General features: G+C 54.6%; 1 protein-coding gene across 3 annotated transcripts; it reads right to left on the bottom strand.

Annotated features, from left to right (window-relative positions):
- Nucleotides 1-1,198: 1,198 nt before the first annotated feature.
- On the bottom strand, nucleotides 1,199-27,163 carry MAP2K2 (mitogen-activated protein kinase kinase 2). 3 transcript variants are annotated; one of them, XM_077121134.1, is made up of 11 exons: nucleotides 27,007-27,163; nucleotides 22,655-22,865; nucleotides 16,510-16,656; nucleotides 11,007-11,084; nucleotides 9,791-9,842; nucleotides 9,566-9,690; nucleotides 8,205-8,418; nucleotides 6,188-6,252; nucleotides 4,706-4,767; nucleotides 3,545-3,590; nucleotides 1,199-1,560 (listed from the first exon to the last, which is right to left on the bottom strand). In XM_077121134.1, exons 1-11 carry the CDS (start codon nucleotides 27,096-27,098, stop codon nucleotides 1,450-1,452), a joined length of 1,203 nt encoding a protein of 400 aa, XP_076977249.1. In that variant the 5' UTR covers nucleotides 27,099-27,163; the 3' UTR covers nucleotides 1,199-1,449. The 3 variants fall into 3 exon arrangements, with proteins under 3 accessions (XP_076977249.1, XP_076977250.1, XP_076977251.1); XM_077121135.1 differs by having other exon boundaries at nucleotides 9,629-9,690; XM_077121136.1 differs by lacking the exon at nucleotides 16,510-16,656.

Raw genomic sequence — 27,163 nt, 5'->3', positions numbered from 1 at the left:
TGGGAATCAAATGTTTAGTTGCAGAAATCTGGAAAGGCGGTTGAAGGGGCTGGTTGAACTTGTCTCTTCTTTGGTTTCTCCCCAAAAAGACACGGGAGACTACGAGGGTCTCTCCAAGAAGAAAAGGAAAAGGATGATCAGCTGGTTCCAAGAGGACCACAAGCCATCTTCTGCTAACCTCCTCTCCAGAAACAAAGAGACAGATCATCACTTGCACAGGGCCCTGGGTCTCTGAGAGGACCCTCTGCCTGCAAGTTGCCCACAGATAAGAATCAGTTTATTTCAAGTTATCAGGAAGTATTGAGGGGGGCGTCTTCAGAGAAGAGGGGAAGCCTCAGACAGCCCTGCCTTCTGCCACTTCCTACTTCCCAGCAGCCCAGGGGAACTTCTTTGTCAGAGACGGCATCAAAGTCACCTTGGGCCTGGGTCTCCCTTGGTTTAAGTCCACATTGGGCGATGTGCAGGTCACAGGGAAGGGGCTGGTGGGGACCTTTTGCCCCTCTGATTTAAAAGAGATGCCAGGAAAAGATCTGACCCTTGATTTCAATTTCAGTCAACTGCAGCTTAACAGTTCCGGGGCCGGGCCCAGAGTGACGCGCCCGGGGTGGCCCCTTTTGATTGGTCAGGGGAGTAGGTGACAGCAAGCACACCCCCACCCACATCTGTTGTCGGCCTGCCAGCGGGGAGCCCAGGCCTTATCTACTGAATCTGCCGGGGGGGTTTTCGACCACAGGCACCGCCTGGAAACCCAACGCTTCCTCTCTGCCAGGCTGACTTACTGGCTCAGCAGCCACCGTGAGAAGCCAGAAGTTTCTGGTCCCTGAGGAACGAGCAGGGTCCTGGCATCACCTGTAGCCAAGGAAGAGGCTGGTTCTGCTGTCCGAGGACGCATAAGGAGACAAAGGTGCTAGAAAGGGGAGGTGAAGGGAGTAGGATTCCATGACAGCAAAGGGCCAACTCTGAAATGTGAGGCAGCATCTTTTTTTCCCGACAGTGAAAGATGCCAGTGCCCAGGGGTTCATTCCAAGGCCTCACCTCATGGAGCTAAGTTGGCCCTCTCCTGCTTCCCTCTGCTGCCCAGTGGATGCCCACAGCTGTCCTCACCGAAAGCTTTACAACCCTGGGACTGAATCAAATGAGCGCCCCCTCCCCTCAAGCCAACCAACCAAATGGGAAAAAAAAAGTACAGTGGGCATGGTTTGATTTTTCTTTCCCTGTTTTTTTTTTTTTTAAACCTAAGTAAGCAGGTTCCAAGAAGACCACCTGAGCAGCATCACCCTTCCCAGAAACCAGAGCACGGCCCCGAACGCAGCAGGGATGAGAGGAAACGGAAGAGAGTTCTGACGTGCATGGGGTGCCATCCCCGGGAGGGGCGGAGGGACGGGTCCCGTCTTCGGCTGGGAGGGTGGGAGGCCCACAGCCTCGCTGAACGCAGGGCACCCATCCCGGTCACACGGCCGTGCGTGTCGGGGTGCTGGGCTGGTTCAACCGCAGCGTTTTACACAACCAGCCTGCAAAATCCACTTCTTCCACCTCTGACCGTTTGATGAAAGTGTGATTCTGAAAAAGGAAAAGGGGGCGTCAGCAGGCTGGTCAGGGCTGGACAGAAAGGCAGAGAAAGGCCACCCCCGCCAGGCCTCCTTGGCCCTGGCAAAAGGTACAGGACGGAGAGCAAAAGCTGGAGATAAAAGGACATCTGCCTCTGGCCCCGATGCACCCACGGCAGGGGAGAAATGAAACCCAAGCGGGGATGTGGCCAGGGGTACCAGGCTTGTGATGGGGCCACCCGGCACCCCGCCTCATCCAGGGTGCCCCTCCTCCCGGCAGGGAGGGATCATTCTGGGCTGAGGGCATCCTGGGCACTGGAGGGTATGAAGCCACACCCCTGGGCTCCCCCACTCAATGCCAGAAGCTCCTTCCTCCTCGGTTGTGACAACCGCAAATGCCTCCAAACACAGCCAGAGGGCTGCCAGGGGACAGGAATCCTTCTGGTGAGATCCCTGCTCAGGAAGGCACTGCCCAACAGGCCCTCTGGATGGCAGCTGCTCTCTCTTCACGCCATCCAGTGAGGTGGCCACCCAAGGCTCCTGAGCCCTTGACACGTGGTCGAGGAGCTGCGTCTTGAATTCCATTTCCCCAGCGCCAGGGCTGAGGGCGCAGGCCTCCCCACAGGACATTGCAGGCTACACGCTGCCCGCGCCCACCCCCGGCGCCCTGGCAGGGCGACGCAGTGCTGTGACCTCCTTCAAGGCTGTGCCGGCTGCTGGAGCAGAGCAGACACCACAGAACTGCCATTGTCCAGGCTGGCAAGAGGGGCGGGGCCCCAGGGAGCCCAAAACAACAGATAAATTTTCAAAAGCAAGTTGCTCTGTTTTTGCGAAGAAAAAAAAAACAAACCCACAGATACGTAGATGTGCCCTTTTTGACTTGGGCAGAAAAAAGCCATAGGTTTTACTGCACAGTGTTAATAGCAGCAAGCTCTGTGTGTGTATGTGTGTGTGTGTATGTGTGTGTTGGGTGGGGGTGGGGCATTACAAAACTAATGTGCTTTTCTGTTTCATGTTTTGTCTTTAACAGTGGGCGTCTATGACAGGTGCACTCATTCATTCAAACCAGGCTAATGAGAAACCTACTATGGGTCAGACCTGGTAACATGTATCAGACCTGGTAACATGTACCAGAGTTTCTAGAAAGAATGAGCCAGGCACAGACCAGCCCTGCGATGTGCTCTGGGTCTAGCCTTTCTTAAGAACCACAGAAAACATGATTACACACCGGGACAGGCTGTCACTGAGACAGATAAGGTGGCCCAGGGTCTTCTCTGCAGGACAGGAAGTGCCTTGTGGAGAAGACTGTCCTGTGCAAAGGCCCTGGGGCAGAGAGCAGTATGGCATTCCTTTGGCATGAAGAGGTGAGGGTGGCGTGGCCTGGGGAGTCCACCAGGTTCAATTTTTTAAAATACCATCTTCTGACAATGAGATAATGCTCATTTCCTCACATTTTGACATAGAGGCTGCCTACTGGTGTCTGTGTAGAATGTACACTCTGTTTTCTTTCTTAGAGGTGCATGAGGAAATGGGGTGTCCTCCGATCCTAACAAAGTCTGGTGATGGAATGAAGTCCGTGGATGCTGACTACCAGCCTGGCACAGGCAGGTCCCGGGGCAGGGGACTGGACACAGGAGTGGGGGGGCCAGCCCTCGGCTCCATATGGCCTGTCCCTGTCCCCACCCTGCTGGGTGACAGCTGTTTTCAAAGCCCTTCAGTGGGGTGAGTCGCAAGAAAGGACATGGGAGTCCATCCCCCTGGGGCTGGTGCCCAGAGACCGATCCCCAAAGCTGGAGAAGAAGAAGGCTTGGAGGATATGGGGAAGATGCCCCGAAGTGTCAGATCAGCCCAGGCCCATGAAGGGGATGCAAAGCAATGAAGACGAGACTACCAGGTGAGCCCAGGGGCTCCCCAGAAGCCTCGGTGCATGTGGCCGCTCCCGAGCAAACACCCCTGACCCCCAACCCAGCTGGGCCAGGACGGCCCCCATCACTCACCATCAGCATCTTCAGGTCCGCTCTTTCCGCGGGGTTCTTAATTAGGCTAGGGTCCACGAGGAGGGAGAAGGGAGCAAGGAGGAGACAAAATAGGCGGTCAGTAGGCAGCTCTGGGCAGAGGTGCTTGCCAGGCTGCCTGGCAGCCTGTGTGGGCCCCGTCCTCCGGCCTGGCAGGGCAGGCACGAGGCACCAAACCTGTTCTGCAGTTGCCCTGCCACCCAGGCTGGGGCCAGGCCTGGGGCTCCACCTCTGCCCTCTGGTCTACAGGGCGGGACGGCCCTGTGGCAGGGAAAGGCAAGGGTCGGGAAAGAGGGACAGGGCGTGGGAAACTCCCTCCTTAACTCTTTGGCCAGAAGCTCGGGAATAACCGCTGTGAAATTTCTAATAAAAAACCCCAAACTGGAGTCAGAAAGTCAAAATAGAACTTCTTCCTTCAAAAAAGCAGAACTATTGAAAGGCGGCTGCTCAGACAGTTCAGGCCCAGATGGTATTTCTTTAAAACATAAAGAATGCCTCTTGCACATAGGTGAAAATGTTAACTTTAAACTGGATTGAGGCCACACTAGCCGCCGAAGGCTGAGGAGGCCACAGGTGGGCAGCTGTGCACAGAGGCGCCATGGGTTGTGCAGGGTTCCCGAGCACAGCAGGGTTGGGAAAGGCCCCGGCAAGATACTGAGCGCCCCCACAGATAAACACAGCGGCCCCTTCTCCTCCCTCCTGTCCAAAGCACGAGGCCTCGGAGGGCAGAAGATTCCAGAACAGGTGACGACTCTGAGAAACCTGCTTGAAGGGCTTCCATCTGGGAGCATAAGGGATTAAGAAGCTGGGGTCTCTGCTGACCAAAGACAAGGGCCAGAGCCGGGTTCAGTTTGGGTTCTGGGGACGAGCTGGGGGTGCGTGGCTGGGAATTGTGACCCAGCAGCCCGGGACAAGGGGAGCCTCCCTGTATCTCCCCAAATCCTGTCACCTGACCGAGATTCCTGACCGGCAGGCTCGACAGAAAGGCCCAGCCCAGAGGAAGAAACGCCAAAGCCAGATGGGCGGGAGGGGTGTGGGCCCGCTAGGGCAGGGGGCCTGTCCCAGGGGCGGGTGGGCTTCCACTGTGAGGCCCCCGGCCCCACCCACTTGCCCTCAGCCACAAGGGAGAAGGTGGCACCTCACCATTTATTTACAAACTCCTGGAAGTCCTGGGTGAAAACGCCATTGGGCAGCTTAGGAGGCGGCTGTGGAAGAGGAAGATGGGAGGCTATCAGATTCCCGGAGCTCTGGGCCACCCTTAGCACAGGACAGGCCCCTCCGGCTGCAGCCTCTCGGGGAGCACCCGTCCTCCCGCCCTCCCTTCCAGAGACCTCCCCTGCCTCAGAGGCTCGCCCGGCAGGCCCAACAGGGTCCCATCTGGGTATCACAAGTGGTTATAAAGGCAAGGGGAGCAGGAGCTGCTCTCTTTTACAGAGAGGCTATTGGTGGCTTCCAGGCACTGAGGACAAGCCAGGTTCAGGCTGGGGCCCTGCAGCAGGAACACACAGGGTGGGGATCCTGGCCACAGCCGAGCCCGGGTGAGCCTCTGGGAGCCACGCCATAGCCACGCTGAGCCGCACGTGATGCTGACGTCTGTTTCACTCGCCTTCAAGGGGTTTTGCTTTCTGGGGCAATGCCGCTGCATGTTTTGGGCAGCCTCGCTCACAGCAGGTAGGAGCTGCAGGTCTGGGTGACCGAGGAGGCAGGCTAGGCCGTCAGAGAACATTCTGGATAACCCCCCGGGGGCCATCTCTTCCTTTGCTCTGTCTACCTCCCACTCGGGGCGGGGAGCTCCAAGAGGCCCCACGGGGGGCAGAGCCAGCACCTGCCCTGGGTGGACGTGGGCGTTGGGCTGAGTACAGGAGCTGTGTCAGCAGAGCCACCCTGCCCAGCTCTGTTGGCACCAACCTTGCTGTGTGCCTCTCACCTGGCACCCCAACCCCGGCCACCCAGTTTCCACTCCCTGACTCCAAGGAGCCAGGGTCCACTGAAGTGGCTGAGGGGCTCTCCAGCTACAGGCCAGCCCGGAAGTGCCCACCTCCCTCGGTGCAACAGCACCCACCGGGCCCAGAGCACAGTGGCTGGCTGGCTGCAAAAACCCCAGAGCGCTCCCTGAGACTCAGAGGGGATCAAAGCCGGGCACGGCCTGTCCTTGGTACGCGCACAACCTGAGCCAGCCGGCTCCCCTCCAGGCAACCTGTGCTCCTTTCCAGAGACCTAACACCGGCCCCTTTCTCCCAGAAAAGGGGATTATCGGTGAGCTCACGGACACCCACTGCCAGATACCCCACTGACTGCCAGAAACTCTGACAAAAAAGACAGCGTGTCTGAGGGCTCCAAGGAGGGGTCGGTGGCAGAAATTCTGGGCTCACCTTCATAAAACAAACAAACAAAAATTCTTTCTCTTGGAGAGGGAGCGGATTTGTGCAAAGTAGCAGGAAATAAAGGGGCAATGTTTTCACACCCGCTTAAAGTTCCTCCTGAAAAGAACACATCTGTCCCCACCCCATGCCACCCCGACACGAGCCCAGTTTAGTGGCCCAATTCTCCTGTCCAAGGAGGCACCGAGGGGAGTGAGCTCCCTGCCTGGGCGTGGAGGAGGCCGGGGGAGCTCCAGGAACGCACCTCATTCACAATATAGTCCAGCAGCTCGAAGATAGCCATGGCCGGCCGGCTGTCCACCCCATGGCCTGTGGGGAAAGAAGAGTTGGGGGTAAGACAGGAGGCAGGGCCAACCGCGCCCCCGTCTACCCAAGGGCGCTGGACACAGCAAAGCACCTCCACCCCAGAGCCCAGCCTATACCGGGGGGACAGGCACTCAGACCTGGGAAAGGTCCCTGTGCCTGGCTATGTGGCTACTGAACCAACTTCCCTGGGAAAGCCATTTCTCTCTGGAGCCTCTGATAGCAAACATTTTAAAGTATAAATTAAAAAGAGCCAGAATGCGCATGGGAATATTTTTTAAGCTATGACAAATGTGCCACGGTGTCAACTGCAGAGCACGCCTAAGTTGTAATTCTCGCTTTCTGGCAACCAGGCGGGGCAAGAAAGAGGGTACCGAGTGTAAAGGAGGGAGTAAAAGGCGGGAATGGGACCCTGCAGGGAGCACCCAGACACCCCCAAGCAGTGATGGGGTGAGGGTGCCGACCCTGTCCCAGGGTCAGCTGACTGAGGCAGACTGGCAGTCCCTGGCACCCATTCCCTCTGGGCAGGGGGTGCAATGAAACACACACACACACACACACACACACACACACACACACACACAGTGCCAAGTGGGAGTTGCACTGAGGATGAAGACGGGTGAGAATTTTCTCTTGGAGGAAATCAAGGAACCCAGCGCAATCTGAGAACAGAACCAGAAGGGGGGAGAACGGGGGCTTGAAAATACTGTGGAAAACTCGGCCTGACAATCCCAAGCAACTATCACTTGGTGAAAGAGACACAAAACATTGGTCTATCTGTGTGATGGCACGTAATTTGGTCCTAAAAAGGAATGAAGCTCTGATACATGCGACAACATAAACTCTGAAATCATGATGCCACATGAAAGCAGCCAGCTGCAAAAGACCATCTACGACAGGATTCCATTTATACTGTTTAGGATGGGCAAATCCACAGAGGCAGGAAGTCCCTCAGTGGTTGCCAGGGGCCTGGGGGGGAAGGGAGGGGTGGAGGTGACCGTTAATGGGTACAGGGTTTCTTTTGGGGCTGATAAGAATGTTCTGGAATTGGATGGTGGAGGTAGCTGCACAGCCCAGTGAATATGCAAAAGCCCACAGAACTGTACACTTGAACTATCACTGGTGAGCTACATCGTATGCAAGTTCTATCTCAATAAAGCTGGTAACTGCCACCCCCATACAAATGATCTCCTTCATCGCCCTTTGGACTGTAATTTAACCCAACTCTCTTCCTGCCCCTACTTCCATCTGCGAGTCATTCTGCAGTTTTCCATCATGGCCCTGAGCCTCTTGCTACGCCACCCTCAGGAAGTCGTCAGCCTGTGTTGGCTTCACCATCTCTGGGATCAGGGGCTCCTACCTCCCGAGGCAGCTGCCGGAGAATTCTCTGGAGCCCAGCTGTCCCCCATGCCCCAGGACCTTCCCTTCTCTCCCAGACTGTCTCGTGTTTGTGTGTGTGTGTGTGTGTGTGTGTGTGTGTGTGTTGGGGCCAAATCCAACAAGCCACCCAAGAAAATTCCAAGGCAAAGCTGGTCAAGATTTTTTGATTTTAGGGCTCCTTGAAAGGTTTGGCTCGAACAGAACAAAATGTTCATTATGGAGTCTAGATAGTGGGAGCTCTTTTGTTTTTTTTGTTTCGACATTTCTATGAAAACGTGCTGGAGAACCAACCCGCAGAGGCTTGGCCAAGGGATTCATTTCCGGATCCCTCCAGCTGGCAACAACAGGTGCAGCTGCCCGGAATACGACAGGTTTGGGGTGCTGCATCCAACAATGCCCCCAGAAACTGCAGCCCTGTCGGGGTTCAGCTGCCCACGATGAGCAGTGCCTACGGGGCAGGTGGTGCTGGAAAGGGGCGGAGGGGATGCAACTGCGGGCCCCCTGGGGCACAGCCCTCCCTGGGACAGGAGGGGGGTGCTTCTACCCGTCCAACCGGAAGTCCCAGGCCCGGGCCATACCACTGATGGGGCGTCCGGGGGGTCGCAGCCGCGGCGAGGTGCTGGGAGGCTCTCCTTCCGCCCCATCAACCATGGGCCGGCCGAAAATGGCCTCGAGCTCCTTGGAGTCTGGCGGGGGGATGGGGTACCTTCCGATGGACAGCTCGACCAGGGACAGTCCCATGCTCCAGATGTCTGACTGCACTGAATAGTGGGTGCCTTGTAACCGCTCCGGCTGCCGGGCGAGACAAAGAAGATGCCGCGCCAGGGGAGGGGATGGAGTTGGGGCCTGGGAGCCTGGGCGTGTGACGGGCTCATGCAGGACGGGAGGGTGGCACCTCTAAGCCACTCTGGCCCCACTCTGGCCCCACTCTGGCCCCAGCTGACCCCCCCCCCCCTTTGCACAGCCCCAAACCGAAGCAACAAGAAGAAAACAGATCCAGCCCCCCAAATGCTTTAACTCTGGGATCTTTGGGATGGAGAGGCTTTGAGCAGATGCTGACAGGGCCACTTCGAAGGTCATCACTCTTAGTACTTTTGGAAAGGGACTGGCCCACAGAAGACAACTACCTCCTTGTCCCCGGCCACCTGGAGGCTGGCTTCTTAAAGTCCGTTTATACGATCGATGATGGCTTGGTGGCTCCTGACCACCCAGCAGTTTTCTAAACCACGTGAGGGTAAATTTCTAGGTCCAGAAACCATGAACTACCAACTACCACCATCCAACTAGTTGAATTTTTTTTCCCCTTGAATTTCTCGTTTTGAAGAAATAGTTTGAAATAATTTCGGACTTAGGGGCCGGTTGCGAAAAACCAAAACAAAACCCATACAGAAAATTCCAATGACCCTCCCCCACCCCCACACCGCATCGATACCCAGATCCAACTTTTAACATTTTGCCACATTTGCTAAATCATCCTGTCCATCCATTTGTCTAGCTAACCATCCACTCAACCGTCTACCTATCCATCCGTTTGTCAACCTGTCCACACGTGTGTCCATCCATCCATCCATCCATCTGTCCCTCTGTACATCTTTCCATCCATTCATCCACTTGTGTCTTTCTATGTAACCATCCATCCATTTTATCTGTCAGTCTGTCCATCCATCCATCTATCTATCCATCCATCCCTTTGTCTACCTACCCACCTATTTATCTAACCATCCACAAATCGTCCGTTGATAAATCTATTCTCTAAACATTCTAGAGCAGATTGTAGGCAAAACCTAAGGGAGAAGACTAGGGCAACTGGGATGGAAAGGAAAAATAGAGCAGACAAAGACAATCTATCATGGAAAGCGTGGGCTTCTCAGAAGCTCCAGAGGACAGCAGAGGGAGGGCGTTTCGGTGAGCGGCACCAGCATGCCCCAGGGCCACTTACAGACATGTAGGACCGGGTTCCTACAAAGGAGTTGGCCATGGAATCAATGAGTTGCCCGCTCACCCCAAAGTCGCACAGCTTGATCTCCCCTCTGGAATTGACCAGGATGTTAGAAGGTTTCACATCTGGGAAGAGAGCAAGCTGCAGATGACAGGGCCTCGACGCCCACCCGCCTGCCCACTCCAAGCCCCGCTCGGACCCAGGAGGCGCCAGTTTGCTCCTTACCTCGGTGCATGATCTGGTGCTTTTCCCGGAGGTAGGCCAAGCCCCGGAGGACCTGCAAGGGGGCAAGAGCGTGAGGGGCTTGGCCTCAAGATGGGTCAGCCCCAACCACCCACTGTGTGACTGAGATAGGTGACGTGAGCCCCCCTCTGTGCTGAGCCATGTGTGCAGGGTAGGCAAGCGAGATCAGAGGCAAAATGAGTGATGACGACGGCCAGGCCACCAGCTGGCTTTACCCAGACTCACTACTTTCACACCACCGTGTGCCTGTGAGGCAGGTAATATTACAGCTTCCATTTGAAAGAGGAGGGGAACTGAGGCACACAGAAGTGAAGACGGCGGCCCCGGGTCGCAGGTAGAGAGGGTGTGGGTGCTCAGCTCAGGGCCAGGCTCCAGAGTCCCTGCCGCCTCAGAGTCCCTCAGCCTGATGGCTCCCTTAGTTGAGCTCTTTGGTTCCAGGGACTTGCGCTAAGATGCCACTGAACTGAAGGGCTCTGAGGGGCTCGAGGGCTAGGTTTCCACGTCACACTGTGAGTGGCAGATGCATAGACACAAAACAGCGACAGCGGCAATGGTACTGATACCACTTTCATTGACAAAACCCTGTGGGCTGGTCAGGCATGTCCTTGCATCAGCCACAGACAAGGGCTGTTCAGGGGGGCAACACACATCTCCCAAATCTGAGTGCTTTGCTATGTGGGGAATCGGAGTGCAGACACACTGGGAGGCCTCAAACCTGGGCCCCGCATGCCTGAATTTCAAAGGCGAGAAGGAGGGTGTCAGGGGTTTCAGTGTTGTGGGACCCCATACATGCTCCAGGATTTCCCTTGCAACAGACTTTCTCAAGCTCCTTGCTGAGAGGCGGCCTACTGGAGCATGGACAGCAGCGTCTGTCCACCTCTTGGGGACACAGAGAAGCTTAAGGGCTGGGAGGGACTCAGTGTCTTTACCCCACAGACGGCTGACTTGGGGGTCCCAAAAGGGACATCACTAGCTCCAAGCCCCACAGCTACTGGGAGACTGGAACCAGCAACCCCCTCTCTGTAGGCGCCACACTAATGCCTGCCACTGGCTTCGAGCTGTTCCTCGAATCCTGGCCGCACATGAAGGGGAATGAGCAGGACTGAACCCAGGCCGCGAGTGAGACCAGGGGTGGACACAGATCCCAGCGCGGCGGTAGAGGGCACTGGGGGACCTAGCCAGGGCAAGCTGCACTTACCGCAATGCTGACCTTCCCCAGGATCTCTTCGGGGATTCTCTTGGCTTCTTTCAGCACCTGGTCCAGGGAGCCTCCATCCTAAAAGTCCACAGAAAAGTGAAAAGACACCCTCTGAGTGGTGGGGGCTGTAGGGCTAAGAGGAAGCATCTCTCTGGCTCTCAGTGAGGCTCTATTTCCCCCACAGGAAAGAGCGGCCAAACCACAGCCTCGGGATTGTCCGGCAACGTCAGGGGACAGAAAAGGAAGAAATCCCACAAAGCCGGTGTCTTCCCCATGTGTCTCGCTCCTTCCCGGAAAGAGGGGCCCAGCCTGTTCAGCGTGACTCAGCCTTCCTGAAATCGTATGGCAGAGGGCGGGCAGGTAGTGCCACTGCAGACGAAGAGGCAAGCGCTGCCCGTGGCCTCTGGATCATGCTCCGTCCAGGCGATGTGGAAGGTGTTGAGCTCAGAATGAGGACAGCAGCAAGCGTGCCTGAGCCGATGACCTGGTGGGCACCACGAGGCTTGGGACGCCCGAGAGGGAAGGGGCTGCCTCACGGACTGGCGCTTATCTGGAACATCACGCCTGCTTCCTGCCTGGACCCATCACCCAACTTCTTGGCACCTGCACAATGGACGGTGCCCTCGTCCCCTCACGGGGAAGGGTTACTAGGAGTCGACTCTGCAGAAGTGAGCCATCCAATTGAGTCAGAAGAGCCATTTCCTCGGGAATAAAGCACTATTGCTGCCCCTTCCCTCAGCCCCCATCTCTAATCATGGTCACGTATGATCCTGCAAAGGCACCTCACATGGTCCTCGTCCCTCCCCCCTGGGTGTAGTTAGTACCAGAGCCACTGGGCCAACAAGGGAACCTCAAATCCTTGGGCGAGGCTGCCTGGCCACAGACCTGGAGACCAGCCCTGGGGAGTCACCAGCCCCAGCCCAAGGGGCCTGTCCAGGGTAGGGGCTTTTGAGACATGGCCTCGTGGGCCCAGCCCCAGGACACTAGGGGGTGACACTGCTGACATAGGGCTCCTCACGTCATCCCTCCCATGCCAACCTGACAGGGAGGAAACCGATCGACGGTCCGAGAGACCAAGACTGGGGGACAGGGAGTTGGACTTGAGGACGGGATACCCCGGAGGCAGGCTCTTGCCTACAGGCTGCCCTCCCGCAGGGACCAGCCTGCCCTACAAGGTCTTTCCCTTCCCCTGGGAGAGGAAGGGTGCAGGGTGAGAGGCTCAGTTTCGGGGCACCTGAGCCAGCCCCTCTGACCTTCCTGCCTCGACTGTGCTGGGGAGAGAGGCAGTCAAAACCCAGATCACTCGGAGGCTTCAGGAAACCATGAGGGACTGCATGAACGAGCTCTGGCTTCCAGACGCCTTCGCTGCCAGGGTCCTGGGGTAAAAGGGATGGGGAGGGCGAGGCCAGCTTCCCAGCAGGGTGCACTGGCCAGGGGTCTTGGGGAGCTCCTCGGGCCAGGGTGCCCTTCCCAGCCACGCTTTGCTTTGGAGGCAGGAAGGGGACCCCTCCTTTTTTATTTTTCAATCAGTCAACCTTTAAATGATTTTTTAAAGAAAAAAATCTGCCTCCCACCTGGGCTGACCCTGTCCCAACATCTACCCACGCGTCTCAGAGCAGCCGCAAGAGCTCAATGAGGACATGAATGGGGAACATGGCAGAGCGGCTATGACAGGCCAGGAGTCCAATGGCTGAAACAAATACCCTGCAAGGCAGATGGCCCCATCCTCTCTACCCCCGGGGCTTCCCTACCCAGCATGGTCAAAACGAGGTGGGGCATGCGCTCGTTGGGGTGGGGGCCGACCCGTGCAGGGCTGGGGATTGAGCAGCCTCCCCGGCCTCCGCCTACCAGCGAGGACAACTAGAAATGACTCCAGATGCTTTACCAAGCGTGCGAGGGGTTAAAATCATCCCTCGGTGAGATCAGTCCACAGGCAGTAAAACAAAGGCTGGGGTGAGAAACTGCCCTAGTCAGAGGCAGGATGTGGTATGAGCAGCTGCTATTTGGTCTTTCTGACCCCAAACGTCACCTTCTCTGTGTCACTCGTCACTTCGTTGGCGTGTGGGGTTTTTTTTTTTCTTTTTAACATTCTTTAAATTGTATTTACTATGCCAGGAGCACATAAATACGTTTTTTCTTATAAAAATAATCAAATGCTGATAAATAAGCCTTTATCCCTTCACAATCCCACCTTCCTCTGAGAAGTGGCCTATATGCTTCTGGATCCTTCTACGCTTTTACATATGCTTCCGCATACAGGGAGAAATACCGACTTCTAAAAATACACGTATATGTAAGTGGGCTCCCACCATGTATGTTTTCTGCAACTTTCCTTCCCTCCCCTCCCCCTTAAGACGGTACTGTGGGGATTTTCCCGATTGGTACTTGCACACTATTTTCCTTTCCCACTGTAGACTGGCCTGATATTATTCTTTAATCACCCCTTTCTGACAGACAAGGTTCATCACTGTAGAACAAGGCAGGGCATTCTTCAATTGCCTTCACGAGACCCCAAGAAAAGCGAAATACTGAGAACGGATCCTGCTCTGTCTGTGAGCAACTGACAGCCCATTCCCCGTCAAAATATCCCACTGTCTGCGGGGTGTTTTCCTGGATTTTTTGGAGAATGAGTTTGGGATAAGGGGAAACATCTAGCCCCTCGCTGCTGCGCCCCAGTTGGTAGCGGGCATGAGCCAGCCGAGGTTGAACTTTCCATGCTGACTCCAGGCTGCTTATCACTGAGGGGTCTTCTCAACCAAGGGGGACCAGAGTCTACCACAGTGGAAATAAGAGCCAGTTCTTACACAAACCTTCCGGGAAGACAAAGCATCAGCCCAGTCAGGGAACAATTAAGCAGAGCACAGCCTGCCAGGGAGGCCGAACAGCAAACAGTTGTAAAATACAATAAATGAAAGTTACACAGGAACACAGGAACACAGGAAAACGGCCAGAGTGGTGACAACTATGGAAATTTGCTGGTCGTTTTGCCCGGGCCAGGCCCTGTCTAAACGCTGTCCGTGTATTAGTGTGTGCGTTAACCTCACCACAGCCCTGGGGGCTGGCACCATTTCCAAGGTCCCCATTCTCGACTGCCATGCCAAGACATGGTCCTGGAATGCTTCCCCATGATGGCACGGGAATGCATAAAGCATCCAACGCCCAGCAGGCACCTGATGCGGAAAACCCACCCTTATGTGGGTGACTCTGGAGGGGTTTGTTCAGTGAGTGGTGGGAATAAAGGGATATACTTCTCCCTTTAATTTCTGTAGACGCTTTGTTCTTGCTGTTTAAAGGGAACTATGCCTTCCTCTTCCAGAATGCTTCCCTGTTAAGGATTTCTACCCCAATCTTGAAAATCCACAGCCTGCAACATTTTTTCATCACAAACCCTGGCAGAAGAAAACATGGGCGTATACACAACACCTGGATGTGTATATTTTTATCTGTGCCTTATAAACAGCGTCTACTGTGTTATTCTAGAACTAAAAAACCGAAATGGGAATCTTTAAAGGCGTGTGATACGCACAACAGAGGTTCTAGCAGTTTCCTCCTGACTCCCTGCGGTCCACCCTGTGCCGTACCGTGGTGCACAAGTCTGCTTGGGGAGCTGCTGCTTTAAACATCCTAAGAACACAAGGCAAGGGAGAAGGGGGCAGACGTGCGGCCCCCTTTTCTGCCCAGATAAGAGGACCTTTTGAGAGCTAAGTTCTACTCTCCTGATGGAGACGGGGAGGCATCGAGCACAGGCAGAAGCTGAGTGGGGACACCTTGGTGGCTATGAGCAACGGGGAGGAGGAAGGGCCCTGGGGTACAGAAGTGACGAGGTGGTTGCCTCAACCACCTGGAGCCCTTCACAGACCACAAGGCGTCTCTGCACCCTTTTCTCTCCCTCTGGTTTCTGTCTGCAGGGTACTTTCGAGAGGTAGGGAGGCAAATACGACTTCCCTTCCCCAGGTGAGGAAAGAGGCTCCAACGGGGGCGCTGCCTTCCTGGGGACCACGTGGGCTGAGGAGGGGCCAGGCAGGAGGTAATGAGTAGCCTTCTGCACCCCCTCCAGGGCTCTCCTGCCCCATGCTGCTGGCTTGCAGTGTATCCTGTAGCCTACTTGCTCAAATCCATTTCCTGCCTCCATTACGCAACTGTCAAAGGTGACGGTGCATTTTCAAGGCCTAACTGAAGCTACTGTGCATCCTGGTGTTGCAAGGGCTCAGAGAGATAGCAGTGCACAGCACGGTACCTGGCAAATTTGGCTTGTCAAGGGGTCGGCAGCACTTCCTCTTGAGACCTTCGCCTCCAACCACTTCTGCTTTCATTACACTCATCCCACCCATCTGTGACCTTCAAAACCAGTTTCTTACTGAGGGGGCACACTGGAATCAGTGGTGGGGTTTTAAAGAAAGGCAAATGCTGCGTCCCACCACTGGGGGCTGCGTCCCCAGATGGGAGCTGGGGTGTAGACGTGGGTGCCTCTGAAAAGATCCTCAGGTTGCTACAGTTTCTTTCACGGGTGGAGACGGTGATAAAAATCTTTGCCTGCATATACCCTTTGACCCAGCAATTGCACTTTTGGGAATTTATCCCACAGAGGTTAGCCTGCGTGCAAGAAAACCCGACGTAGCATTGTTTATAAAACCGCAGAGACAGGAAACAACCTAAAGGATACTCTACAGTGGGGAGAAAGATGTAGCCTGCTCTCTCTACACTGACAGGGAGCGACTTTATACACACTGTATCATGCAGAAAAGTGTAGTATGGGAGAGGATGCCCGGAACACAAGGGCTGAGTTTAAAAATCAAAGCAATCTGTTTCAGGTTGAACTGTGTTCCTCCCCTGAAAAAAGAATATTCAAGTCTTAAGCCCCAGCCCATGACCTTATTTAGAAATAGGGTCTCTGAAGATGTGATTAGTTACAATGAGATCAGACTGGATTAGGGGGCCCCGTCCAACATGACTAGTGGCCTCCTAAGAAGGGGGATGTGGACCACAGGGGTAGACAAAGGGGAGAACGCCAGGTGAAGATGGAGGCGGCAGAGGCTGGAGTGATGTGCCCAAAGCGAAGGAACATCCAATCGAGCACTGCTGGCCCCAAGTGGAACTGGGAAAGGCAGGGGCCTTCCCTACAGGTTTCAGGGGCATTGGACTTCTGGCCTCCAGAACCCAGACTGTGGCACACTGCCATGGCAGCCCTCGAGCAGCTGAGACAGAAGCGGCATGCACGCACCCTTGCACAGGCACTGACTAGCTCTAGTGGGCTCCCTTCGAATCGAGTAGGCCATTGCCTCTGAGGCCGGGGGTGGGGAGGGGCGGCATTGGGGGCCCTTGGGACCATGCGGAGAGGGACTTGTGTGTCCTCGGACACCCTTTTGTTCCACTTGACTTTTTTGTTTTTCCTGTCCAAAAACTACCTGTCTGCAAGCACGGGCGCTGCCCTGGGGATCTGGGAGCCCGGAGCTGGTCCCTGGCCCGCCTACCCCTGCCCCGCCCCCTGCCCCGGCCCCCTCACCATGTGCTCCATGCAGATGCTGATCTCCCCATCGCTGTAGAAGGCTCCATAGAAGCCCACAATGTATGGGGAGTTGCACTCGTGCAGGACCTGCAGCTCCCGGATGATCTGGTTCCGTATGGCCGGCTTGATCTCCAGGTGGATCAGCTACAAGAGAAAAGGCCGAGGCTAGGCCCCTGAGGGGACAGCAGGCAGAAGGCGGCTTGGCCTCTGCCCCTGTCGTGTCCCCAACACCGTTCAGTGGCCACTGGGCAGCTTGGCCAGCTCCAGTCCTGGTGAGAAGTGAAAACCCACGTCTGTGCACAACCTTGTTCACAAAGGTTCACGGCGCGTTATTCACCATCAGCGAAAGGCAGAATCCAACCCAATGGCCGTCAGCAGCTGAGGGGTGACACACGATGAGGACCATCCATGCCGGAGAACAGCCAGCCGTGGAAAGGAACGAAGGACGGACACACGGCACAACGTGGACGAACCTTGAGGATGTCGTGCTCAGCGAAAGAAGCCAGACACAAAAGGCTACATATTGTCTGATTTCATTCATATGAAATGTCCAGAAGAGGCAAATTCATAGGCCAAAACATGAGTGGTGGCCAGGAGCTAGGGGAGAGTGAATGGCAGGTAACTGCTAATGGGTGGGGGTTTCTTTTTGAGGTGATGAAAATATTCTAAAATTGATGGTGATGGCTCCACAGCTCTGCAAATACACTAAAAACCACTGATTTGTATGCTTTAAAAGAGTAAATTCTATGGTGAATTATATCTCCATTAAGCTGTAAGGATTGCCTAAGCAAGTATTTCCCACTTTGTTACAAACTAGGACCTTTGTTGGCAGGATTGTTTTGTTTTGTTTCCACTAACCCATACTTTTACAAAGAACCAGCCTGGTCCCTAGGCCCAGATCCGGGGGCACCCAGTCAAGAGAGAGGCGATGACTTCACCTGTGGCCCCTTCTGAGTCTGGGGTGGCTTTTTCTGGAGCCCCATCTCACCTCCAGGCTATAGACTCCACCCTGGGGCCGCCACAAAAGCAGAGCACCTCAGGTGGCGACGGTTCAACACAGGGAGGGGAAACTGTAACTGAAGTCATCACACCAACATTTCCCAAGGTGAGAAATCAAAAGATCACCCCGAAAGATGCAGAAAAGACGTCTGATGACCTCCAACTGTAATCCCCAACTAAAAACACCACGGAAGCCAAGACGTCAGGCGGTGGGCCCAAGGATCGGGGCCAAATGTCCTGGCTACTTGGAATCCTAGACATTCCGGCCACAGCAGTTAAGATAAGAAAAAACTGCGATGGCCACACATCTGTCAGAGTATCAGATCCTGGGTATCTGAAAATGTCCCTGCTTAGAGGGGACACGCCACCAGAGGGGAAGGTCTATGGGCAAAGCAAGGCCACCAGGGTATGGCAACCCTGTAGATGAGGCATGCAACAGAGAGGCCAGGACACTTGGAGAGGGTGGCAAAGAGGGGATAGTAGGGCCAAGTCGCGAATGCAGGGTAGGAATCAGCCAAAGGGCGCAGAGCATTCCAGGCATGGGGGACAAAGATCTGCCTGGCACAAAGGCACAAAGTGCTTGCTGGCTAAGCCCAGAGCTGTGCATGAAATACATCGCTGACTCAGGTGACCTTGAGAGCTGTGGCTGGAGCCAGCGGGAGCCAGGGTGCCCAGCACCCCTCCCACCCAGTTTTCCCAGGCAAAGCCTCCTGCCCCTCAACCTGGACCTGCCAGGTCCTCACATCTCTGCCCAAGCCGTAGGGGACAGCCACATTCTGTGAGTGAACCGCGTCCCGGGACACTACACCGCGCCACAGACTTTCAGACGGAAGGAGTCTGGCTGCATGCACCCCCTTACACACCCACATGCTTTCAAAGGGCAAGATGCTGGGCCCAGTAGTTAAGCACTGACCTTGATAACGAGAGTGGGGGACTTACTTGTAGAGAGAGAGGTGTGTGTGGTGAGCCTGATGGGAAGTACTGAAAGAAACGTGACCCATGTATGTGATTTCCTATCTTCCAGCTGCCACATTCCAAAAGGACAAAGGTGCAGGTTTAACTCAATGTGTCAAAATAAAAACAAACAACCCCTCCCTTCAACATGGGCTCGACATGAGGACGTTAATGAGATGTGCTCTCCTACGATGCCTGCAAGATCCAGAGTGGATCACACACACACAATAATCTCAATTTGGACCGAACACCACAGTTCGGTGGCCACAGGTGGCTGGAGGTCACCATATGGGACAGGGCAGGTCTAGACCAAGAACTTTAAAGGAGTTATAGATGAAATGACAAACAGAGAAGTGGCAGGCAAAATATGGTGGAGGTGGGCGGGCTCCCAGAGGTCGGTGAAGTCTGCCCTCTGAGGCCTTCACTTGCAATAAGGCCAAAGGAAGCCAGAAGCTTTCAGGAAAGTCATAGTAAACAAAGGATGCCGGGAAGAGCAGTTGGCACGTGGCTCCTGCTACCTGGTTTTAGTTTAATGGTTCCATTCTATCCAGGGCTTATAAATCGAGCTTCCCAGATTGACTAAAAGTCACCGAGGAGGGTATGTAGAGTCGAAGGGAGAGGGAGGTTTCGGAGTACCCGTGTGCTTGGCCACCTGACTGGTGGCAATCCTGCAGGACAGGTGCATTTGCTCTTTGTCACTGATGAGCAAGCTCAGGCTGGGGAAGTTAAGGCACATTCCCAGTGGCATACAGCTGGTAAAAGTGGTAAAACCAGAACTGGAGTTGGTCTCATGTAGCTCCAAAGTCCACACGCTTCCCACGCCACCACTGCCGTGGCTCGGGAGGTACATGCTCTGATAGCTGATTAAAAAACAACAGCATGGGGAGTCTAGACCAAAGAAGAAACATGGCCAGGGGTTTAAGACAGTGTCCGATGCAGAGTGGGGGGCTGCGAGTGAGGAACGGGGACAGATAAACCGGGATGAGAGAGAAAAGGGGCTTTATGGGGTGCTGACAAGACAGGGAAGTGGAGGGAGGGTGCAAACCCCATAGATCTGGGTCTCGAACGACTGAGGCAACAGTCTAAGTTGTGGGTTGCAAACTGATGGCCCATGAGCAGGATCTGGCTGGGAACAGGGATCTGTGTGGCTCCCACAGTGTTTTCCAACATTATAAACTGATTGGTGCCATTTGAAATTCAAAAGGGGAGGCCACTCTGGACCTACAGTCCCACCACTGGCTGAAGCTGACAGGCAGGGACCCTTCCGTAACTCTCTCGCTTGCCCACACGCCCACCTGGCCTGTTTCTGTTCCTGACTCATGCCTAGCAAGTCCCCGTATGGATAAGACAATCTGCACAGCAACAAGACCGGTTCTCAATTGTGACAGTCATATCTATTTGGAAATAGATTTGCTCGAGAAGCACAGGGGAAGAGCCCCTTTCCTTCCTCGTGGAGGAAAGCCGCCAAGGCAGAGATGGGCATAAGCAACATGACTCAATAATTACTTCTTTAGAGTAGCTCAGAGTAGGAAACCAGTTGGGAGAAGGTGCAGTGACTGGAAGGAAAGGGCTTCTGGACTCGGCCCTGCCAGCAACCACCAAGGCACACGGGGAACCGCAATTCTAAAGGGCAGGCCCGAGAGGGTTCCAAGCCAATTCAGACACTGGCCCAGCCTCGCAAAGCCTCAGTTTCCTTGCCTGGGAAACGGAGAAGTTGCTGGATTTAAAGAAGAACAAATGTCAAGTTTTTAGCTCTGGCTTTCATATTGGGTAGTCACTCGAAAAACGGTGGCTTGAAGTGTTTTGTGGCCTTGGGTGATTCCAGAAGTTACCCTAGAACAGAGTAACAGAAATAAATGCCCAGAGAAAACATTCCTCTGCCACGAGTGCAGGGAATCTGAAAACGCCCCCATATTTAACAAGCAGTGTATCCACCAGTGTCTCCTGGCCCAAATCACATACAGATTTTGTTTCTCTGGCTCTCAGAAGACACGGGAGGAGTCTGAATGCCAGGCTTGAGTCAAGGAAACATTTCCAAATAGATATGACTGTCACAATTGAGAGACTGGTTTCCTTGGACCTTAAGGAACCGGTCCTGTTGCCGTCCCATCTTATGTCACAGTGGTTAGGATAACCTGCAACAAAAAGGACTTGAGGGAGGCTGGCAACAAAGGATGCTGGCCCCACCGAACAGGATCTGAAAGGCCTTCTGGAAGCTTCCATACTGCCCTCCACACCTGGGGCAGTCTCCATTTGGAGAGCCGATAAGTGAGCCTGTTGGTAGACAAGTCACCGCCTACACTCAGTCTCCATGTTCATGCCATTTTCCCTGAGAAATTAAGAATTTCTTCCAAGACAGGAAAGGAAGGACTTAGGCCGCTGTCATTAAAACCCCTTTTTTCACTTCAGCTTTCCCATATGCAGAATCAGTCAACTGCCCCTCAGCTTAACAAAGGTAAGCAGGGCTCCTGGGTGAAGGGGCACTCTGGATGGACTGAAAGGAGCCCCTGACCCCACAGGCCAGACCATCAGGATATTACAGGCACAAACTGCAAAAACGGCCAGGCAGACAACCAACCTCTGGCCGTATTTATGAACAGTATTCTGACACTACCGAGCACGGAGTCACACAGTCGACAAGTCAACCCAAGGGGGCCACCAATGGAGGGGAATAAAATCTGAGGTTCCCCCCACCCCCAATTTTGGGGGGCCCACTTTCTTTTTTTTAAAACTTTTGACCCTGAAATTATTATAGACTCCCAGGAAGTTGCAAAATTAGTACAGAGAGTGTCCTGTGGGCCCTTCACTCAGCTTCTCCCTGGGGGGGCATCTATAGGACAGTCAGACGGTATCAAAACCCAGAAGTTGACTTCAATCGGGGTGAGACTTGTTAATGACAGATCTTATTTGTTGCACTAGTTGGAGACACTCAAATTTTACTTTCTAGGCCCTAAGAGAGCTGTGGATTAAGCCCTGCTCCTACCCCCACCCCATCCCCCAAATCAGGGAAACCAGTGCAGTTCTCAGGTGCATCCCTGAGCTGTTTTTTCCAACATAGTAGTTTCCAGATTCACATTTCATGGCATGCCCAGGACTGCCTGTAAGACCCCTTTCTCCCTAAAGTCAGAGTTCCTCGACCTGCCTAGCAGAATCCCTTGGTCCCTGCTGCCATCCCTGACCAGGGCTCTCAGGCTCCTGGTGCCATCTACCTTGCTCATTGTCTTTTTATTCCCTGAGCTTCCGGCAAAGACGGAGCTGAGATTCCTAGTGTTGCCCTGGTTTTTCTAAAGGCTGCATGCAGTCAGGGGACAGAAATAGAAACTACGTGCCTGCGGATTTCAGGAGGGAAAGCCATGCTCTCAGAGGCGAGAACTAGCCGCAGCACTAAATTTCAGCAGAGAACAGGTGTGTGGTCTCCAGCACAGGAGAGGTACCCGAGGCAAGGCTGGGACCTGCCCAGATCCGTGCGGGCAGAGCACGGTCTGATTTCTGAGAGTGCAATTTAGAGAACCGCAGGGTGAGGGGCTTCCAGGGAGAGGCCGTTTTTAAAGTTTGAAAGAACCCACTTGTGTGAGTGGAACAATCTGTCAATAAGTAGCATACCCGGGAATGGGTCTAGAGGTCACCCTCCTCAAATGGTCACATTCTCATCCTCAGGGCCTCCTACATCTCCCAGGATCACTCCCTCGCTCAGAGAAGAGGCCAAATCCTGGCACAGGGACCCAGAGGATGAGTGGGGCTTGGGACTTCTCAAACTCAGGGTGCACAGAAACCTGGCCCCACCCTTGGACCCCCCCCCCCTGCCCAGCCATCTGGGTCTGCAGGGCCTCCTACCTAAAAGCTGATGCCAGCTTTAAAGGGACTTTGAGAAAACTACTTACTATCTTTTCCTCAAGCCAAGCCACAAACAGCCTGGTAAGCTTGCGGGAATGTGAACTTAAAAGGTTCTCAAAGGCAGAAGTATGCAGCTGAAGGGAAGAGTTGCATCAGGTCAGGGAATATTGCCACATCTTCACCAGAACCCGTGCTCTTTCTCGGGACCCACTGCTGGAGAGAAGGGCCTCAAGCTCAGAAAGGAGAGCTCCAGGTGCCTTTCAAGCCTCTCTCCAATTTATAGGGAGACCCGTCCCCATCACATTCCCTCTACCGGGCAAGGGAACAGAGGCCCGCCCAGTCATCGGCCTCTCACCTTTCTCGCCATGATGAGGCCTGAAGGTCTGTGCTGGACTTTGGTGACCACTCCACCATTGCCGGCACCCAGCTCCGAGATCCTTTCAAAGTCATCATCCTTCAGCTCCCCAACCTTGGCTTTCTGGGTGAGGAAGGCTTCCAACCGCTTCTTCTGCTGCTCGTCTAGTTCAAGTTCCTCTAATTTCTTCTGGAGGTCCACCAGGTTTGCTCTGCAGAGACCCCAAGGGCAAGGGTTAGTAAGGAATGAGCAAGTCACCAAGAGATGGGTCAAGGTGACCCGCGTGGACTGTGGGGCCGATGTGCACCAGGGTTTGTGGCTGGAAGGGTACAGACATGAGCGGAACCCATTCTGCACTCGAAGGGCTGACAATTTAGACAAGAAAGACACCTGCGGGCGGGTACACCCCTGCAGGTACAGGACTGACTGCAACAGAAGGCCAGCTCCTCGGGAATGGAGGGCACAGCCGCAAAGCCTGTTCCCAAGGGACCTCAGGACCTCCAGGACCTCCAGGTTCTTGATCCTGGACTGAGACCCAGGGGTCCTGCATCCTGGTACAATGGCTCCTGACTCATTTAAAAGGAAAGGTGAGACTTGGGAAACGAGTGATGGGCCTGTCTTCCAACAGGCAGAGGGGCAAATTTGGTTCAAATGGCCTCAGGGAGAATGAGAAAACTTCCACGGGTGGAAGACAGAAGTTCCACATCCAAGCATTTAATTTAACAACATTGAGGAGGGAAAAGGCATCAATTGTGCAGGAATGCCAAGGCTTTCCACTCATCAAGACTGCTCTCCTTATATCCAGGAGGTCACTGTAAACATGCACATTCCTGAACCCAGTTCTAAAAAAATAATAGACCCATAGATGACATGCTTGGGGGGTGGGGGAGAGGAGAATAGTTCACCCTTTGTTGGATGATTTAAGGAATTTTCAAAGGAAACTGACCATAAGCTATTTTCACTAATGCCTTGATTTTGAATGAAATCCTGGAGAAAAAAGCAGATCCCTGTAATAGGGAGATAGACTTTAGCTCACTGTCTGGAAGGACAAACCCACTAAGGTCCAAAAGAGTAAGACTGTGAACCATGTGTGTGATTAAAATGTTTTGGTAGCTATGGTCAAAGAAAAACAACTAAACAAAACAGGCAAAATTAATTTTAGGGACATACTTTGTTTAAATCAGCACATCACTATTATCATCCCAGCATATAATCAATGTAAAAAGATTAACGAGTTTCTCCTTTACATGACTTTCTTCCCCCTTACGAAGGCTCTAGAATCTGGGATGGATTTTATGCTGAGATATCAACACACTGTACTTTCAGTGCGTTCCGTGGCCCAGGCCGGTGGACTAGCTGGGGTAGGTCCAAGCAGATTCTAGGGAGAATATGGGGGTACAGTGGGTTCAGACCAGCAGTTCCTGAAGGTTCTGATATGCAATGAACTGTGCCCCCCAAGAAGATATGTTGAGATTTAATTCTCCAGGGCCTCAGAATGGGACCTTATTTGAAAATACAGATGGAACCAGGTGAGTTAAAATGAGTCATACTGGAGTAGGATGGGCCCTTAATCCACCATGACTGGGCTCCCTATAAGAAGGGGAAAAGGCCACGGATGACAGACCACCGTGAACTGCCAGTAGGCCACCGCCAGAAGCCAGGGAGGAGGCACGGAAGAGATTCTTCCCCACAGGCTTCCTAGGGAGCAACTGGGAGAAGACATAATTCCGTTATGTTTTAAGGCCCAAGTTTGGGTTGCTCTATACAGCAGCCTGAGGAGACTAGGGCAATGTTTAAGCCCAGGTTGAATGCCCACCTGTGGGAGATGCCATAAAGGGGATTCAAGGAGGGGACAGAAGGGTGGATAGATGTGATTCACCTTTGGGAACCTTCCCATCCTGAAGTCCAACCATTACGTACAACTTAAGGAGGCGGGAGCACAGTACCTTGGGGGTTGGGGTGGGCAAATCTGCGACTCAACCCTGGGAGGAGTCATTTGAGCTACTGCAGCAAAGAGCTTTCTAGGAGGCCTGTGGCTAGCTGGGTACCCCTTTTCAAGCATGTACTAACATGCCAGGAGCTGTGGGCTTTGTGAAGACCAACTTGTCCTGGGAGGCAAGGGCCCATAGAGGCTCAGGAGCTTACCTGAGGCCATGGCCCTTAGAAGTGGCAGTGCCTGAAATGAACCTATGGCATTCCGGCTCCCACCCATGATCCCTGCCCGAGTCTGTAATGCCCTGGGCCAGGACTGGACGACCTGGTAGGAGCCTGCTGAATGCCTGTCAATCAAGACCTGGAGCAGAGAGTCCCAAGAAGGTCTCTCTGATAGAGGCCAGAGGGCAGACAAAGGAATGAATACATGTGGCACAGTTCACCGGGGACTTGCAGCCAGTGACAGGATCAAGAGCCAGCTTTGAGGCCAGAACCGGGAAGGCTCCTGAATCGGCCCCCTGACATCCAAAATGCCTCCCGGAGTCAGCGGATGAATCCATTTGAAATTGAATGGCAACTCCACTGAGGTTATCAAAAACCCTGGAATTTCAAGGGCTGGCCATCTGGGTTGGGGGAGTTTTTGATGGGATAGAAATCGGAAGCCTTGGAAAAGAAAGCACTCTCTTGGGAAGAATTAAGAAGCAGGTCTCTAAGTAGAACGCTGGTGCTGGTGAACGGTGTGAGCAGACATGCACACACCCACTGGAAGGCCCAGGTGGGATGGGAACACACACCTTGCCCTCACACCTGGACCTACAACAACTGCGGTCCGCTCCAGCAGGAACAGGAATGGGGAGGTCTAGGGGTGTGGCCTGGGGCTAAGCACTTCCAGGCCCCTGGCTTTTGCCATTACGTGCCACCCAACCTTCTACATCACTCCTTGTCCCGGATTTCCATGCTTCCCTCTCCCCCCGCCCACACACTGCACAACTGCCACCTTGGAACCCCACTGCCCCTGGGCTGCTCCTCTTCAGGACCCTGTCCCTGGCTTTGTGGAAATCCACCCACTCACCCCCAGTTCTCACACCCCCAGCTCCCTTAGTTGCCCCCCCCCCCCGCCCTTCACTTCAGAATCTCAGCTCCCAGCGGGTTCTCCCACCTCTTTCCTCAACCCCTCCCCATTCTCCCCATACTCCCTGCCCTTCTGGGGCACATGCCCCTCCCTTCCTCAGAGAACCCCCCCCCCCATCCACCCCACCTCCGCCTCCCAGAGGTCTAATTCCTCCCTAAGCAGTATCTTCTCCTTCACTGTCTCAGGTTCTTCACCTGGAGACCCCTCAGGCTCCCCATCCATCTGACCCCTCCCCAGTCCTGACCCTCTGAGGCTCTTGACCTCAACATGACCCCTCAGGTCTCCCTCCCTCTTGATTTCCCAGGACCTACCCCCCACCTCTAAAGGACCCCTCCCCCATCCTGACCTCTCAGGCTTGCTCCTTCCTGACTCCCTTGGGACCCCCCCACCCACCCTGAACTACTGAACCTCACCCTCCCCATCCTGACTCCTCTGGGTCCTCTTCCTCATCCAGACTCCTTGGGGACCCTTGCCCAAGCCTGGCTTCTCAGGGGTCCCCTTCCCTCTGTCCCCTCCCTGCAGTGAATCCACTGGAGTCCCTTAGGACCTCCCACCCTGTCCTTCCCCCACGATCCCTCACCCCTCCCTCACCTCACTACTCACAGACTCCCTTCATTCCACCCGGACCCACAGGGGGCCCCCCTTCCCAAGACCCCTCAACCCATCCTCACCGCTCAGGAATGCCCCTCAGCTCCTCCTCCCCACCAAGATCCTTCACCCTGACCTTAATACTCAGGGACCCCCTCACCTCTTCTTTTCCCCACACGGACCCCCCACTGTCCCATTTCACTACTCAGGGACACCCTCACCCCATCATCTTCCCTCAGGAAGCCCCTCACACCACTCTCAATACCCCATCTTTTCTCCACAAGGTCTTCCCCTCATCTCATCTTCCCACAAGGACTCCCTCCAGCCCAACCTCACAACTTTTCTCCCTGCAGGGACTCCCCTCAGGCCGATCTCACTACTCGGGGAACCCCCCTCCCCATCTTCTCCCCACAGAGACCTTCACTACTCAGGAAACTCCCACCTTGTCTTCCTCCTGCAGCAATCCCCTTTACTCCGATCTCGCTACTCGGGGACCCCCCTACCTCGTCTTCACCAGGCAGGGACCCCCTTTAAGCCAATTTCACTACTCGCCCCCCCCCCCCCCGTATTCTCCTCGCAGGGACCTCTTTTACCCCGACTTCGTTATTTGGGGTCCCCCCACCCCGTCTTCTCAGCGCAGGGACCGCCCCTCACCCCATCCTCTCCCGCAGGGTGCACCCCCGCCCCGCCCACCACTCACTCGGAGGCGCCCTCGCTGGTGGGGGACGGGCCCTCGGCGATGGCGGGGTTGATGGTGAGCGCCGGCAGCACCGGCTTCCTCCGGGCCAGCATTGGGGCTCCGCGGGCCGGGGGCGGCGGCGCCTCTAGCCGGGGCCCATAGGGGGCGGGCCGGGAGC

The sequence above is a fragment of the Tamandua tetradactyla genome, chromosome 11, assembly GCF_023851605.1.
Source record: "Tamandua tetradactyla isolate mTamTet1 chromosome 11, mTamTet1.pri, whole genome shotgun sequence".
Classification (NCBI taxonomy): Eukaryota; Metazoa; Chordata; class Mammalia; order Pilosa; family Myrmecophagidae; genus Tamandua; species Tamandua tetradactyla.
This window is presented reverse-complemented; position numbering and strand designations above follow the sequence as displayed.

What these genes read in the sequence shown, in the direction of transcription:
- MAP2K2 (XM_077121134.1), bottom strand. Translation starts at nt 27,098, where the DNA reads ATGCTGGCCCGGAGGAAGCCGGTGCTGCCGGCGCTCACCATCAACCCC. An exon ending in GCCTCATCATGGCGAGAAAG is followed by an intron (nt 16,657 to 22,654) that starts GTGAGAGGCCGA and finishes TTTCTCTTGTAG; the next exon opens with CTGATCCACCTGGAGATCAA. An exon ending in TGGGGAAGGTCAGCATTGCG is followed by an intron (nt 9,843 to 11,006) that starts GTAAGTGCAGCT and finishes GCCCCCTTGCAG; the next exon opens with GTCCTCCGGGGCTTGGCCTA.